Here is a 17,975-nt window from a genome sequence, read left to right as displayed (position 1 = left end):
TTGAAAGCAATATGTAGAAAGCATTTGTTCTATACAGGAATTTAAATGTCTGAGTTTCCTTAGCAGCTGTTCAGCTGTCATAATTTCAGGGCTGTATTTTCAAAGTAGACAAATGTAAAATCACTTGCATTTCTAAAAAAAAAAATAAAAATGAGGAAGCTAAGAATGACTTCAGAGGTAATCTAATTCTTTATCTCTTCAGAAGTTTTGGGGTTTTTTTTTGAAAGAAAATGCTCATTGATTGAATTGGAGGGCAGGGGAGAGGTTCATCTTGACTGATGCCAGAGACTACCAGTTTATTGTAACTGTAGGTCTAACATGAGAACAAATTGACCACGCTTTGCAGAAGTGAAGGTCCACTAAGGTTTATCCTGATATGTGTGTAAAATGAAGCAAGCACCCACAGACATGTGCTTAGAAATAATTGACTTAATGTGCTTTCTGGAATGTTGGTTGCTTCTTCAAGTCTCTGGTGCAGACATGCAGTTTACTTTTTTTAAGCATCCAATATGGTCAAACAAAAACAAGCAAACAAAATTAGTCTGAAAAAATTTCGCTAGTTAAAGTGGATGGTGTCTAGACCCTGTTTGGAACATGCATAAGGACTGATGATAGCTTTGAATATCTGTAAATACAAGTCTTTTCACACATGCCATATACAGTTAACACTGAAACTGAATGAGAAATGAAAGTGTCTGTCATGTCTGCATATACTTAATGAGGAGTAGAATAAAGTAACTTAGTGTTTAGCATAAAATAAGTTTCAGCATTCAAATCTCTTGAGCTAGCGAGATGAGTCAAGTGTTTTCCTACAACTGAGTAATTTCTAACATGGTTAGAAATATTGTTTTCTTCTTTGTTTCTCTGAAATGCTTCAGCTACAGAATTTATATGAATAGTCTTAAGCATTTCAATTCTTTTATAACCATTTGCTTTCACTGGGAAAGTTACAATACAGAAATCTTGCATGTAATAATTCATTGTAAGGCTTTCTCAAAGTCTCTTCAAAGAAAGACTGTAGTAGCAAATGTTGCTCAAGCTGTATCTCGTAACATAGAAATGATGATAGATACCAATAGTCCCTAATCCTACTTAGTCGGAGTGTGTGTGGTGGAGTTCAGTCTACTTAACACCTTACACAATAAATAACAAGTTATAGGTGGTGCTTTTCTACTAAAAGTGTGTGGCTGAATTATTGCCGGGGGGGATCTGTTAACATTACAATATTTCATATATGTATCATTGCTGACTGAAATGTGTGTGTCCCTGAATGTTGACTGTTGGATGATTTGGCAGCTAAAATAAATAATATCTGACCATTCAATTGGACTTCACAAACATGGCATGTCATATTTCATTCTTTTTTTACTACAGGATTGATCTTCCACCCACTCATAAACCATCCTCCTGTGAGGAGAGAGCATTCCCTGTACCACAGAAAGAAGCTATGCTTCAGGTGAGTAAGTGGTTATATCCATCTCAAATTAAGGTAGGAAAAGTGTTAACTTTCCTTTATTATGTTAATTTAGTCTGATTTTGCTTTTCTGATTATGTATGGAGTTTATCGATTGTTGATTCACAACCCAGAAGTTTCCCTACATATGTGATATCTGAATCTTACATCCTTGGTGTTGAAGTCATCCTTAAAGGTCAGGAAATGGGTAAATAGATCCTTTTTCTATCTCAGTGTTTGACAGACTCTGCTCCTCTTGAAGTAGAAAAAGCTATAGCTGAAATTGTGTGGTGATTAAGAGAATATATATAGCTTTATAAAACAATCTTCATATGGGGAAACAAATATACTTGGTAAACTTAAGTGACTTCAGCATCATCATCTTCCTTGCTAGTAACAACTGCCATTCTTCTTTTAAGCTGTTAAGGTTTGAGTGGTGGGGATATACTGGAATTTGGGCTTTGGCGTAGCTCATCTACCAAAGTATGGTTTTGATTCCCAGTGAAGATCACTAAATCACTTTTAAATGCTTGCAATTACGTACCTTCTAATTTGATATTTTTTCTTGAATTTATCTTTTATCAGCAACAAAAGACTCTGTACTAACTCTGTGACAATTACTTGAATTTTTAGTATGCTTTCAGGGGTAGCTTCATGTGATCTAAAGTAATGCTGTCCGAACAAGACAACAATAGGCAATAAAGTTCCTTACCAGCATTTAGTGTTTGTGTGGGTGTAGTCTGATACAACAGCATCATAGAGGTGATACACTGGAAAGTTAATTCTAGCAAATGAGACAGTTAAAATAAGTGGGGAACAAGGAAGGATAGGACTGTCCTTCTTAGCTACAGCATGGCTTTGTAATGGATTGAACTGCTTGTGAAACTCCAGATGAATTCAGAAGGCTTCTTTTGCACTAGGCAACACAGAAGGGACCTGTTCATGGCAGATGGCTTCAGTTAACAGCATCGATTATTACACTTCATATAATAAACCAGTCTGTTCCTGAAAACTATAGAACCTGACTGTAGCCCCTAAAGTGATAATTTAGGGGGGCGGTATACATTAAATCAGTCTGATTTTTAAATTTCTGCTTACACTGAAGAAAACTTGAATCACCTATCACTATTACTGATAATTAGATTGTAATTGTTCTTAATGGGATTTTTGTTCCATCTTCAGTACTTTGTATCAATAATGTGATTCTAACCACTGATCTGCTGAATGATAAGACTGAGGTAATTCAGGCAATAATTTTTTTGTAACGAACACTGTTTTTCCAATGCTCTGGTATACCTTTGCAGCTTTAAGGACCTGTAGAAGCCTTTTTTTCTGATAGAGGGGTGCCCTAGGGAAAAATTTGCATTCACCTTCAAGATGGATTTTGATGGAGTTTTTAGTAATGCTGAAAATATTGTTGTAGATTTTCTTAATGTAATTTTTGGTTACTAAAGCTCACCAAATAAGAGTTGCCGATAAAAGCTTTCCTTTTTCTTATGAAAGTAACACATGAAAAGAATATTGTGTTACAAATACTACATTAATACTTGCTAATATTGTTGCTGAATGAAGCAAGAAAACTTTCTGAGATCCGTTGCTACTTTTAGTAGCAGCCTGATGATTATAGTATTATGAAGGTATAAAACATTTAGTTGGCAAAAAGCATAATAGGTTTTTGTCTTCTGATCTCGAAGGTGGTATAACACCTAGGATGACAGTGAAGACGCTGCTTTTTCTATGCTCAGGTTGGGCATCTGCTAACTCTTTCTTCTGTCACTAAAATACTCAACAAATGCAAGATTGAATCATGCTTCTGTTAATACAATCCTATGCTTTACGTATTACAGTAAAAGATCATCTTGTAGAATCAGAAGATATGGACTATTGTGTTATTTGGACTACTGTGTTGTTTGTGCATCTGTAGTGCTGCTAGATAGCAAAATGACAACAAAAAGAAATGCAATTATTTATCCTTTACAGGGCTACTCATAAAGTGCATACCTTATTGTTTTCTTCAGAACTCTTCTGTCTGAATTCTTTCTTGGTTTTGCTTACTGTGGCTTCTGTTAGTGAATACTTAAGAACTAAGAAAAGCTGAAGCTGACTGTAGTCTTTATTGAACATATAATAAAATGCTTTATGTAAATATATTTTATAAATAAAGAAAAGACACTAAACAGACTGAATCTAATACTCATTTCCCTCAAGCCGGATAAATACAGTTTTAAGTTGTTTTGGGAAAGGGAAGAGAGAGATCTAGTTCTTTTTCAGGCTACATGTTAACTATGCTTTATTTAAAAATAATGGGCATTGGCATAACATTGTTAGTGTACCTGTTCTTTTTTTCTCTTCTGTGGAACTCCAAAACTGAAAAGAACTGGAGCTGTTTTCCTAGCTGATACTACCTATAATCAACATGTACTTTTTCTTATGCTTGAGGCAAGAGCTTCTGCTTTTTCTAATAGAAATAAGTGTCAAAATACTAGCTTTAGCCAAGAAGTGATTGGTTGCATTCTTGTGGTGTAATAAGCCAACGCTTAAATAGCTTTAAAAAGGTAAAAGAAGCAAGTTAGCAGCCTGTCACTATGTCTTGTCCTGTTAGACTAAAAGTCTGTACTAGCCACATGATTTATGTTCCAAATGCTGTTTGAACTGCGTTGTCTAGTCATAAATGAGAAGCATGCTGGTGAGCCTCTCTAAATAGTTCAGATGTAAGCTTCTGGTTACACTGAAAAGAACTGTAGGTGAAGTGTCACTGCATTGTCAACAGCAATAGATGATCAAATTCAATCTGAGTGGAAATGACAGGCTGCGCGAAGGTGCAAGGTAAAGTTAAGAGGGAATGAACTTAAATGGTGTCTTCTGAATACAGTAATTGAGGATTCTAAGTGGATTGATTCAATTTAAGCTGATTCTGGTTGTTATATGTAATGTGCAAATTTTACAATCATCTGTACAGTTATTGTTCAAATCATGCACAGCAGGTTTTTTTGGATCTTGTGAAGTATTCCAGATGCAACTGAATAAGCTGAAATTCTCCTGTTTGTGTCCCAGCAGTCAATATTTAACTAGATTTTACCCATATCTGAGTAGATGGGTGTTGGTATTAAAATGAAGGGGAATGTTGTAGACACTTGATAATACTGGCTAGCCAAAGTCTTTCATAGTTACTCCTTCAGACTTGGAAGCTTTAAGTATACTTAAAGTATGTATTAGTGTTTACGTGCTAATGTTAAATAATAAGCTACATGTATATAGAAGTACTATGTAACTGAGTACTCATAATTTCTCTGTACTGGTGTTTGCAGATACCAATTTATGTATTCATGTGAATCACTTAAGAATTGAGAAGAACTGTTCACTTATGGCCCTAAAAGAGCAAGGCAGAAGTCCAAAACATAGGAGTATTAAGTGGAACAATGAAAAAATGGTAGTGTAAATAGTTTTATTTACTGTTGTATTGGGTTTGTGTGGTGGGGTTTTGGTAGCGGGGGGGGGGGTAATGGGGGGGGTGGCGCTACAGGGGTGGCTCCTGTGAGAAGCTGCTAGAAGCTTCCTCGGCTCCAAGTCAGACCTGCCTCTGGCCAAGGCCAACCCCATCAGTGATGGTGGTAGCACCACTGTGATAACATATTTAAGAAAGGGGAACCTGCAGTGGGGGAGGAGATTGGAATGAGAGAAACACCTGTGCAGACCCCAAGGTCAGTGAAGAAGGAGGGAAGGAGATGCTCCAGGCACAGGAGCAGAGATTCCCCTGCAGCCCCTGGTGAAGACCATGGTGAGGCAGGCTGTCCCCCTGCAGCCCATGGAGGTCCACGGTGGAGCAGATATCCACCTGCAGCCCGTGGAGAGAGGAACCCACACCGGAGCAGGTGGGTGCCTGAAGGAGGCTGTGACTCCGTGGGAAGCCTGTGCTGGAGCAGGCTCCTGGCAGGACCTGTGGACCCATGGAGCGAGGAGCCCACGGAGCAGGTTTTCTGGCAGGACTTGTGACCCCATGGGGGACCCACGCTGGAGCAGCGTGCTCCTGAAGGACTGCAGCCTGTGGAAGGGACCCATGCTGGAGCAGTTTGTGAAGAACTGCAGCCTGTGGGAAGGACTCTACGTTGAAGAAGTTCATGGAGAACTGTCTCCCATGGGAGGAACCCCACACTGGAGCGGGGGAAGAGTGAGGAGTCCTCCCCCTTCGGAGGAAGGAGCAGCAGAGACAATGTGTGATGAACTGACCGCAACCCCCATTCGCTGTCCCCCCGCGCTGCTGGTGGGGAGGTGGTAGAGAAAATCAGGAGTGGAGTTGAGCCTGGGAAGGAGGGAAGGGTGGGGGGAAGGTGTTTTTAAGATTTGGGTTTGCTTCTCATTATCTTGTTTTGATTGGTAACAAATTAAATTGATTTTGTCTTTTTTTTCCCCAATTTGAGTCTGGTTTTTGCCTGTGTCTATAATTGGTGAGTGATCCCTCCCTGTCCTCATCTTGACCGACAAGCCTTTTGTTGTATTTTCTCTTCTCTGTCCCACCAGTGGGGAGGAATGAGCGAGTGGCCTCGTGGTGCTTAGTTGCTGGCTGGGCTTAAACCACGATAATTGCAAAGACTGTAGGTTCATCTTTATCAACTTTTTTAGCAACAAAGCTATTGCTTTTGTCTGGGTGGTTTTTTAATAATCATTGTCACGGAAGTACTAGTCTGTTACTCAGAACTATTTTTTGCATGTAATGTGAAAGAGCAGTGAGCAACCTGAAGGTTATGTCCTTGGTGAGAGAGGGCTCTCTGCTTGGCAGCTAAGTTTTGAGGCAGATCAAGAGAAAGTTGAGCAATGGAAGAATTCCAGTGGCTTAAAGAGAAATTCCTCTGTTGCATAATATTTATAAGAGTGGGAGAGGGGGCACTAATTCAGGCAATCCTTTGAATCATTAGTTTCACTGTATTTCAAAAAATATGTCGCTAAGAAGCAAAAGTTCTTGCCTAGAAACATGACGGAGATGGACGGTCTTTGACATTGTGAAAGAACTGAAGTCTAGCTTGACAGGTGCTTCTAAGGAAAGAGGAAAAATAATTGTGTTGTATAATGCAATGCATGAATGTTCAGAGTCCTTGAAACATTCAGAATTTAATAAGGCTTTCCTGTAGCAGCAGAAATAAAAGTGGAGAAGGGAAATACAGCCCAGCAGGTAATTCTAGCCATGACAAGACTGACTTCCGACTTGCAACTTATAAGAATACCTTTTGTATTTAGCCAAGCAACCCAGTCAAATGCTAAAGTTCTTTAATGGTAATATTTGTTTTTCTATTCAAAACAGAAAAGATGGTGAAATTGTATTAGCACAGTTAAAAGCATATAACACCATTTACTGAATGATGATACTTCTGGATCAAATATGAAAAGATCACGCACAGTACTCTTATACCTAGCATTATATTAATTCATTTATAGATTCTGGGTCTCTTAACTTGTCTAGTTCTTTTCCTAATGGTCTTAATAGAGGTGGGAATGTCCCTCCCTTGATGAAAAAGGAAGCATTATTGTTATAATTTGCCTTAGACTGAAGAGCTGTTTATGCAAACAAGACTGAGTGGAAGGAAGTACAAAATGTGAATAGATAAACTCATCTGTATTGATAAAGGATCTTACAATGGATAAAAACCATTAACTGGATAGGGACTAGAATGAGGCACAAGCTTTTTTATTAGTGGATGCTTTTGTAATGTGATTTCTAAATTGGAACGGATGAGAAAATGTAAGATGAAGATGTTGAGAATTGGTTCAGGCTTTTAAAGGAGTGTTTGAGAAGGACCATGTTTAGAGTAAAACTCAATGCTTTTATGAAACTCTGCAAAATGTAAAGACAATGCAAACTATTTTAAGTATCGAAGCACAAAACCCCAGATACACTGTGTCATCCTGCATAGAAACAATGTAGCTCAGCACCAGTTTTCTTTGACTGAATCTGATGATTTTGGTTCTATCGCTTGCTCCATGGCAGTAAAAGGTACAACTCCTTTCTCTAGCAAAGGTGTTGTGTTTTCATGCTACGTGAGATGATTTCCTTTGTCTCTAGTTTAAATTGAATAAATGAACCCACTGGAATCTCCTGTTCTCGTTTCCAGTGTTTGTCTAAATCCACTGTTGGTAGAAATTATTGAGCAGGCACATTTTTGTTGCTCACAGAATATTAGCCTTTGGTGATGATGTGGGGGTTCTTGTTCCCCATGTGTGTTTTGCCTTCTTGTGTGGTAAATTCATGCTCTTAGTTCAGGTATGAAAGAGCAATGTCTCCTTTTGGTAAGTGGTAAGTAGCATATTCTCAGAATTGGTCTGCAGATTGCAGTCTAGGACTTGAGAAGCAAAAGCAGTATGACTTTAAGGGCAGGGGAAAAAAAACTTTTAAAGGGGATTACAAGAGCGCAAACATGACAAACAACAGTTGGAAAAATAAGCCTGTGAACGTGGTGGAAAAGAACCACTGGACGAGTGGAGAAAGAAGAAAATATTAGACAATTTTTTTTTAACTTGTTTCACAATGCATTTGCAGGTGATGTTAAAAGTTAAATAACTCAAAATTACTTCAAAACTTGAACTAAATCATGAATGTGGAAAAGTAAACAATTAAGGGGAAGGAGGAGAAAAGAATGAAATATTGCTGAGATGGGGTTCTTTTCAAAAACATTTTTGAAGGTAAGAACATGGGGGTATGACCACTGCAAATGTTACCTACCTGTATGAATACTTGTTGAGGGTGGTGGGGTTTCTGCTGTAAGACATGCAACTTAGCTACTTTGTGTTGTTCCTACTGCTGTGAGGCTGTTGGGAAGAGCAGGAATTACAAAACAGAAACAAACATGCAATTGTGCAAAAGCTGTTTCTTTAGCGTGTTCTGCCCCTATACTATTAGTGAAGTGTGGCATAGAGGGAAGAACTTAATTAGGAGCAATGATACCATGGTGTAAGCTGTATCCTAAATCATAATTATAAGGTAGCTTTGCTTGGTGTGATTAAAATTGACTGTTCTTTAACCAAGGCAGTTGGTGATTAACTGCATGTTTGGAAATAGCCCATTTCACTTACAAAGTTACTCCATCATAATGGTGAGAAAAAAACTTTTTTGGAAAGGGAGGTTTCAAATCTGTGTTAAGTAGCTGACATTATAATCAATGTATAGCTCTGTCTAATCTAAAAATTGTGGTGTTATATTAACTTTTTATAAGTAAGCCACTGCTCATGTAGAATTATTGTTGAAAGTTAAACTGATTTTTAGAAACAGAATTATTATCCAAAATTTATGCCAATACATCCAAAATGAAATGGAATATCAATACGGAACCAGTATGGTTCCATAGGTCTGAAAGCCACTTAAGGTATGAAGAGATAAGTGAGCTTGACTGGTGGAACTGGGCAAATGATTCATCTCTTGCCACACACCTCTTGATTCATTCTGTGGTGCCTCTGTGAGGCTTGCTTTCCACTCAGTATCAATAGGAATGTTTTGTTACGTGGAAAATCCATAGGGATAACACATATTCATATATTAAATGTCAGCTTTTGAACTGGATAGGATACGAAACACCTAATTAAACTGAAAGCAAACAAATCAAAGTGTGATTTCTGGAATGATTGTACTGTATTGGCTCTTGATAATTTTATAAACATATCAACTACTCATCTACTGCTGTATTAGTTCAATACATGCAGACCTCTGTTTACATTGAAGATTTAACCAGTAGGGATTTTCAGACATTGCATCTAATATTCAGGAAAAGGTTTATTTATGTTTGTCTTGAATGAGACTTTAAACTATTACTTAATCGAACTTTTTTGCTACTGAACAGGAAGGGGGAAAAATTCCTAGTCTGCAGTGTCTCGTTTGTATGAAGGTCTAGAATGGACAGCTGGTTATAGTTGTTCGTCCTTTTTTTCCCATAGTGCCATTAGGCATTAGTGTAACTGTAAAAATACTGAGTTTATGCTATTTTTAGTGAAGCATTACTTTCTGAAAAGGTTTAAATAACAGATAAAGTGATTGGGATCAAAATTGGCTCCTCTGAAAGTGAGCTGACTCAGTTGTAGGAAGGTTTTCTACTCAGGAGGAAGTGTGTTTAGTTGTACTAAATCTTACCTGGAAAAAAACACCTTTATTCAGAGATGCAAATGTATAGTTGAAGTAGAGGTTTTCTTTTTTAAAATTAAGGTTAAGAAGAAAAAAAAAATGCAGCATTTAGATACTTTCTACCACTTTTGATAGTTTAAAACCATAAATGCCTAACAAAGAACTGAGTTCCTTGGGATTTGAAAATACACATTCAAGTGTGTTCTGTGTAATGCGTGCAGTGTATTTATTAGCTGGAGCCCAGAAAGAGGGCAAGGAAGCATTTCTTCCTGAAATGAGTAGAACTTTGTCTCCCAGATACAATCAAATTAGAGGTAAGTATATAAACATCCACAAAATGGTTTTGTAAATAAGTTGAGTGTAGCTGTTTGGTCTGTTTGGAAGGTTCTTATACTGTCTGTCCTCTTGAGGATATGGTGCTCTGCTCTTGTTTTGTGCAGTGAGGCAGTTCTAGGCCTGGGCTCTTCTGCTTAGCTCAAATTCTAACTTATTTTGCATGTTCAAGATGTGTATAAGCTGATCAGTGTTGTAACTACTAGTTGCATGGAAATATTCAGCAACTTCATGTATGTAGGCAGGTGTCGAAAACAATGACCTGTTTGACTTAAGTAGTGAAGAAGATATTATATCCAACTACTGTTAGTCTGAATAGGTTTATTATGAACTGTACACATTGTAGGCTGTTAGTATTCTGTTCTGATATGAACCATTGCAGAAAGGAACTCTTCTTGATGTGATGGTTCTTTGCTAGCCTTGATTGATGATTTTTCTTCATGCTGTTGCTCTTACTGCAGTGCGGTTGTCCTCTCTTTTTAGAGACAATTACAGGCACCATATGTCTGTCCCAAAATGTCTTCCATTTTGTCATATTCTTACAACTGTTAAGGCTGTGTTCTGCTTGTCCATAAAGCTTCACCTTTCAAGTCATCACTCTGATATCTTAGACCGGTGACTACCTAACCTCAAGGTACATGTTTGTTCGCTTTGGCTATACCTGAGCCTGTTGTCTTCAGCTGCTGTCATGTTATTTCAGCTTTTGCCTGCTTGGTTACCTTCAGATTGCTGATGGCAAAGCAATGGTAAAGCTGTGAAATTGGCTAGTGACAGACTGAAGCTAAAACAAACAGTATTAAGCTGTGGAGTTGTCCGTTTTCTGAAAAAATCTGATATGTAGTCATTGAAGGCTCCCTATACTTGACCCAGATATACTTAGTTGTATGTTACTATGAAGCAAGCTTCTTTCACTTACGTTCTTTACACAGCATAAATGGGAATTACTTGTTTTCCAGGAGTTTTTGCTATCTTTTCCAAAACAATCTCGGAGGTTGGTAGAAGGTTGATTCTTTGTCTAGAAGGAAGATGACTGAGGAACGAGAATGGATTGGAGGTCTTGAACTTTACAGAATAAAGGGTAGGGGAAACAACTTCGTTGAGAAATGCTGCTAGTGGATCATGAGTCAAGCAGTAAAAGTCCCAAGATCCTGCAAGGGAGAGATCTAAGCAAAATCTAGATGCCTCCTGTCTCCCATTGGATCAGTGTGGTGAATTACTCAGATAAACATCTATTCTTGTCTTCCAACAGCTGCCAATTTAGCAGTAGTCTGCCTTTTCAGATGGGACCAAATTTCTACTTTAAGCACTGAGAATATCAGAAGGTATGCAGGGCACTTAAACAGCGTTAATCGTGATTGGTACATGAGTACTGACTGAAGGGAACAATTTGCCATTCTGAAAGAATTATTTGGAGGACATGATGTCCTTCCCACTGAGTGAAGGACCATTACAAAGAACAAAAATCTACTTGCTCTCCTTTGGCTAAGACAAAAAACAAATAAACAAACAAAACAAAAAATCCAACAACAACAAACACACAAAAAAAACCTTCTTTGCAAAAATTAGATTTTTGTGTTAGGTGTTAGAAAAGCTTGCTAATAGAAGAGCAGAGAAGATATTAGGCTGCCTAGGAAAATTATTTGTGGTCCAAGCTGCTTTTGAATAGTCTCTCCAAACACTGTTCAGGCAAGGTGTCAGTATGGGTGATTCTAATTCAGCAAAATGTCTGGGTGAACTCTGGCAGAAGTTCCTTTCTGCTGTGTTTTTCTAGCTTACTTCCAAGAGCACAGCAAGTGTGCTGATCTATATGCCAGTAGTGCTGGTTTTCTAACAATAGCATTTACCAATAAATTTTACTTTTTATATGTGCACGTTAACCATACATTGTTAAGTATAGATAAGCTATATGTAGCTCACTTTTCTTCAGGTGTGTACAATGAGCAAGACTTCCATCTGGTATTATTTCTTAAAGTTAGATGATTTCAGCCTAGCTGGTTATGAAGCATTTGTGTACTTGAATATGGTTTTGGTTGCTACTAATAAGTGTATACTAAATAAGCCACAGCTATGGACTCCTTACAATATCAGGGGTACTAATAAAGACCAACTGTTCCAGAAGTAATATAGTTGACAAGGCAGAGAAGCTTTCGAAGATATTTAGATATTTTTTTCTATCTAGAAGTAATGTCTTCTCTCTTTAAGCCTTATATATTTTAATGGACAGGAGTAACATCTGTACATTATGTACATCTTTTATGTACTTGTAATTTTATTGATAGGCATTTGTTCTCTCAAATTGAAGGCTAACGCAAGCGCTTCTGTCAGGCCAAAGTGTAGTCACACTGTTGGGAATGTTCATGTTTGCTATGCATGTTCAGACTCAATGCATTAGCTCATAAACCTGTCACAGAGTCCCAGTACGCATGGGAACAGTTTTGTTATGGAATGTAAGAGGTATAGGTAGGGCAGAAAGCCATGGCCATCTGCTACCTGAGAACTTCTGGTTTTATTATGGGGCTTATGAGACCTGACTGAGAAGTTAAGTGATAGACACACCTCTCAAATGCTTTGATCACTAGATCACCATCAGCTTTAAGACTTTTTTGTTACTGTAATAGCTATGTGGTGCTAAAGAATTTTGAAACTTAATGTTAAGCAGTCTGTAAAACTATATTGATTTTGGTAGTGGGACTGTTCTTTGGGAACCAAGAAAGGGCAAATAACTGCAGAATACGCTGACTTTCTAAGGCTACTTTTGTAAGTAGGAGAGGGAAATTAGGTAGCAGGACCCAGCTGGATGGTAAGTTGGTTTGGGGTTTTTTACTATTTTAGCATAGCCAATGTTCCAAAGGACTAATGGGCTTAATGAATCAAGCAATGGACTCTTATTTGAGTTGCAGAAGAACTTACTGCGTATATGGCTATGTTTTTATTAGCAAGCCATGCTGAACAGTAGGAGCAGACCTACAGTTGACATTGAGATGTAGGGCATTCATGTGATATGTTTGGTAGGATTTTGTTTGCTGTTAGCTCTTGTCCTGTCCTGTGAATAGAATGCCAGTTAGTTCCTTGTGTACATCTAGCTATCGGGCCTTGCTAGGCCTCTGAAATAATATTTTGGAGAGATGCACTTTGAGGAACAGGTTTTAGGCCTCACAGTAAAAGTTAATGGTAAAACAGCTAGGCAGTGTGGACTGTCAGTTAGAAAAATCAGTCAGCAAAGCAAACTTGAGTAGCAAGTTGTAAATATATTTATGCTGCTTTAATTAATAAGGGGAAAATAAAATTAGTTTAATTTGTACTGAAAAGCATTTTCTTTGTTTTGGATAGCCTCATTAGAAGCTTTTTATTTTTCAGTAGGAAGTAACTTTGTTTAACTTTATCAAATTAAGAAACAACCATGTACTGCCTTCTACTCTCAGTATTGTACAATTCCATTTCAGTTAAATATTTTTTGTACAATATCAGACTCAGCACTTATATATATGATGCTTGTGAAAACTTTATAACTGATTTTGGATTTTACTTTGTTTTTAACCTGTGGCTTATCTAAAGTCAATGTCATGTTAAAATAAAGTTTTTTAATCTTAAACATGCTTATGCTTAAATAAAAAAGTAAAAATTAATAAAAATTAAATGTCTAAATGACACTTCTTAAATTGACAATAGCATCTCTTTTTCTGCCAGAGATCAGCTTGTAAGAAGTGTTCTAAATGGTAGTCAGTTAAGACACTTCACAAGGCAGAGTATATTTTGTGATGACTTTTTGTATAAACCAAACCTGTTCTGCAGTGCTGGATTTTGACTTGTTTCCACTCTAACTTTTCTTTCAGAAAGAACATTTTGCTTTGCAAAGCCAGTACAGAGAGAAGGATGCTGGAAACTTGCAGCACATGGTAAATAATATGGCTTGAATTCCTGAGTGAAGCTTTGATTTCATCCTGTGCCTTAAAATAAGCTTATAAGGATGTTTTTTGTGTAAAACAATATATTTTTCCATCCTAGTCAAAACTGTTGGATGTGTGGGTTTGCTATCCATGAAGTAGAATGTGTCAATATCATTTTAATATCCTGTATTTCCTAGGTAGTTTAGCTGACTAATTTAAATACACCAACGCTATAGCTTTGAAGTTTTTGTTGAATAAAATAACAAAGCACAGAAGTGCTGACAGGCATTTTCATAGTTTGCAATCTGCTTTTTAGATTTATTGGGCTTTAAAATCTAACTTACTGTGAAACAAAAGTTTGAGGTTAACTCTGAGTAGTTACTAACACTTCTGTCGTATCTGTTAGTGATTGGAATTTTTAAGTTCATGTTTCTTAATTCATAGGACTGCTTTGGTGATCATGCACCTTTAGCTTGCTTAAAGCTTTAACAAGAATAGGAGTTGCAGGTTCTATACAGGAACTATGAAATTCATTACTTCTGTGTGTGTTTAGAAAGCTGTGAATGGAAGGCAACTTACTTGCGAGACTGAAGAGCCACAGGAACAAGAAGGTCTTCAGCATATGTACCCTGTTTATCAGCAAACATACTACAAAAATTGGAGCAGCAGATACCCACAAAACTCAGGACTTGGAAGAGTCTACATCAATCCAAGGGAGCATTATGTATGATTCTGTACCCAGATGTCTTAACTTTTAAGATAAAAGGGTTTTAATACCTGTTGACTATATGACCAATGTGTCTCGTTGGTTTTCATCTCTAAAATAATTGGGGTTTTTTCCTGTGGGAAGAATTTGCATGGAGACTTTTATATAGGTAAACCCTATGGAATTTAAGACTTAACTTGCTTCTAGTCTTTGGTATGTATTCGTTTTTGTAGCTATATCAACCTGCCAAAAGAGAAGAGCCGTTTAGCTTTATTAACCTTCATAGTCATAAGATGTGTAAATTAGATGAATCAGTTGACTTGTGCCAAAATGTAGTTAAGCTGTTTCCCTGGTTATTTCTGGAAGCATTCTCTCCCTGAACGGATTTTTACAATAACCTTACCTATGTAAAAGTGAGTAAATACGAGCAAGACAGCTGAATCCCTGGTGATATAAGCAGTCTCAGGCTGAGAGTCATTTTTTTTGCATCTTGCAAAACTTGGGATAATTATCATTTTGACTGGCCTTAGCTATTGATTTCTCAACTAGCTCTACCTCGCCCAGTCAAATGAGCAACTAGACTACCTCTTAAATACTGACTTGCTGTTTCATAACATATGTTCTGTGTCTTCCCACCTTGTTAGAAGTGAAATAATTTCCTTGCATCAGAAACTTTTTGTTTTATATTGATCCTGGCTGTCAGTTGATGTACTTGCTGGTTGTAATTTCACAGTAGGTTTATGTCAAGCTTAGTTGCAGGAAGTAGATGACTAGGCAGACAAAACTTCCTGAAAGTGTCTTATGTGTAGCTGCATCTTATCTACAAATTGCTATTTAGCCATTTTTCCAAGTATGACTCCCATGTTAAGTGTTGCAGAGTTTGTCTTGCTTGGTAATAAATATATTTCACGTTCTTTGGTTTCTTTTCAGTTTGCAATAAAACTGCCTATGAGGTGTTCTTACATCTCGGCAAGAAAAGGAAAGCTTCAGTAGACTTCAAGTAGTTTTCAGCACCTTCTTTTAATCCTAACCAGTAGTGTGAAGTAACTGGAGAATGTCCTGATGTTACCAGTCCTAACAGTATCCCATGAGATTTTGAGTGTGGGGTAATGGTTGAAAAATGTGCTCAGGATCTTTTTAGAAAAATAAGTTTTTTCTTTGGAGTAAAAATTAAATATTTAGCAGGTAAAAATATGTATATAATGTATTAGTGCTGAAGCTAGCTCACAGGACATTCTTAAAATATTTTAAGACTGCAGGAAATAAGACACTGGTTGAAATTTGCTAGAGAAACTTAAATGACTTACATGTATTCTATATACATAAGTACAGAATAATGATTTTCAGTCAGATGACCTGAAGACACAATAACAGCTATGTCATACTGAACTACCTATTGTTACAGAATTAAACATTACTTCTGTGATATTAGTGTTTTCTCTGCAAATGATAAGATTTTTCAGAGGGAAGAGTCATAGTTGTAGAAGCAATAGAATTGAAAGTACAGTTGTGTGCGCTGCAGGCAGGATGCCGATATAAAACCTCTATTCACCCTGCATTAATCTCCGTCATAGTAATGGTTAATGAGATCCCTATTCATAATAGGACTAGGTTAATATTTCTAGTTTGTTACAGGTAGCAGCTAGAAGATTATGGCTTAGGTGCCCATGTTCTGGACACTGTACAAGTAGACATTAACTGTTCTTTTGCTAAGCCACTTTCTGTTATGTGATGTGGATGTTGACGATTGAAGGAATGGCAAAGAAAAACGTTGGAGAGAACCTGTTTTTTCAAGGTTTTTTTGAACCACTGTCAGCTTGCTTTTCTTTTAGGGGCTAAGCACATTCATATAAATTGAGCAACTGTTTTCAACTTTAAAGCCTCCTGCTGTATTTGAGACCTAAAAAAGGGCTTGTGTGCCCCCAAAATACATTTTCCAGTAATGTCGGTTTAAGCAGCTATCTCTTTCCAGAAGCATTGTCTCACCTATCCTTACGTTACTGCAGCTCTGAAAAACATCTACTGCCAGAACGTGAAAAGCAAACAGTGTTTTGGCCAAATGTTAAAGCAATGGAATGACAGAGCATTGCGAAGAACTGTACTGCTTGAGATAATTTGATCAATATCACTGAGCAAAACTTTATACCAAAAAATACCTGGATATACGTTATAGGGTGGTTCAAAACAGTGTTATTGTGAGAATGCTTCCACTATGTTAATTAGTACAATGTGATATTGAGCAGGTGATTATTTCAGTTCCTATTATGTTGGCAGGTGATGTAAAAAACAATTATTTTGGGTTCAGACCTGTTCTACTGCTTTTTATTCTTATTTGCAGATACGTTTTTGTTTGAAAAGTTGAAAATTCAGGGGAAGGAAGGAGGCAGGAAAAATGCTATCAACAAAGCTATACTTGCTTTTTTGAATTCGTAAAAGTAGCTTAAAAAAGAAAAATGTAGTCCAACTGTGTTGCTCAAGTTATATATCAACAAACTACAGAAAGCTTGAATTGCAAACTACCCATCAGCAGTAGTTTTCCCTAAAGTCATTAGGGAAATATATTACCATGTTGATTACCTGTGAGAAATGGTTTCTTTGTAATCTGTTCAGGGACATTTAGTGTGTTAGGTTTTCTGAAATGTTGCTGTTAGTCTTAAGTGTGGCTGGATTTGGGGGGGGGGGGGGGGCAGGGATTTGGCATAGAATGCTCTGAAGAGAACAGAAAAATGTTGGCTGACTAGGATTTTCCATGGAAAGGATTGCACATATAGAAGTGAGTTTGATCTGCTTTAAGATGTAGAAATCATCCTTTTTTTATTTTTGTACATTTTCAAATGTTTGTATTTGTATTTTGATTTGAATAAAAACATTCAAAATAAACTTTTCATAAGTTGTTTAGATTTAAGATTGCTTAAGGTATGGAAAATGCATCCACATGGCAACATGTTTCTTCCTCTGAGCATGTGGGGTTTTCCTAACAGTACCAATTTTGAGTATCTGTTCTGTTGGATGCTGAAATGAGAGATCCTTTCAACATTTGTTTTGTTTAACAGGGGGCATATACTGGATTTTGTGAAAATCCAGCACTTGGGTAAACTGAACATGCAAATCACTGTTGAGGGAGGTAGGAATGGAGGGGAAGAGTAGTAATTCACATCTCTAGTGTTGATAAATGTAAATTGTCCTCTGCTCAAGTATCTTTAAATTCTACAAGCTAGTCTAATTATAGAAAGCAAACTTTAATGTTTGGTGTATGTCCAAAATGTTTGTGGATGTAATAGAAAGGAAAACTGAGAAAATTCCCTGACTAAAAGAAGGGAAACACTTTACAAGAGATTATTAAAGGACTACTGCTGTTAGGTCACAAAATGATCTAATGTATTGGGTATCCAGCTCAAGGAAAGCCCAATAAAAAGGTGTGATAATTCATGAAGAGTGGAGGGAAGGTTTTCACCTTCAGAGTTCTTAACTGTAGCTGCTTTCCAGCAGTGTTAC

At 37.2% G+C, this 17,975-nt stretch overlaps 1 protein-coding gene across 3 annotated transcripts in view; it reads left to right on the top strand.

The window, feature by feature from the left end:
• NECTIN3 (nectin cell adhesion molecule 3) overlaps positions 1–17,360 on the top strand; it is a 72,126-nt gene extending 54,766 nt beyond the window's left edge. The window contains exons 7-9 of one of the 3 annotated variants that reach the window (XM_052794504.1): positions 1,375–1,456; positions 13,721–13,783; positions 14,328–17,360. In XM_052794504.1, the coding sequence (XP_052650464.1) occupies positions 1,375–1,456; positions 13,721–13,783; positions 14,328–14,504 (322 nt within the window). In that variant the 3' untranslated portion in view covers positions 14,505–17,360. Of the gene's footprint in view, positions 1–1,374; positions 1,457–4,761; positions 4,928–13,720; positions 13,784–14,327 lie in introns of those variants that run through there. The other 2 variants (XM_052794505.1, XM_052794506.1) reach the window with 2 other exon arrangements.
• The last annotated feature ends 615 nt before the right edge of the window (positions 17,361–17,975 follow it).

Source organism: Harpia harpyja, chromosome 8 (genome assembly GCF_026419915.1).
Source record: "Harpia harpyja isolate bHarHar1 chromosome 8, bHarHar1 primary haplotype, whole genome shotgun sequence".
NCBI classification, from domain to species: Eukaryota; Metazoa; Chordata; class Aves; order Accipitriformes; family Accipitridae; genus Harpia; species Harpia harpyja.
Note: the sequence above shows the minus strand (reverse complement) of the source record. Positions and strands in the feature narration are given on the sequence as shown.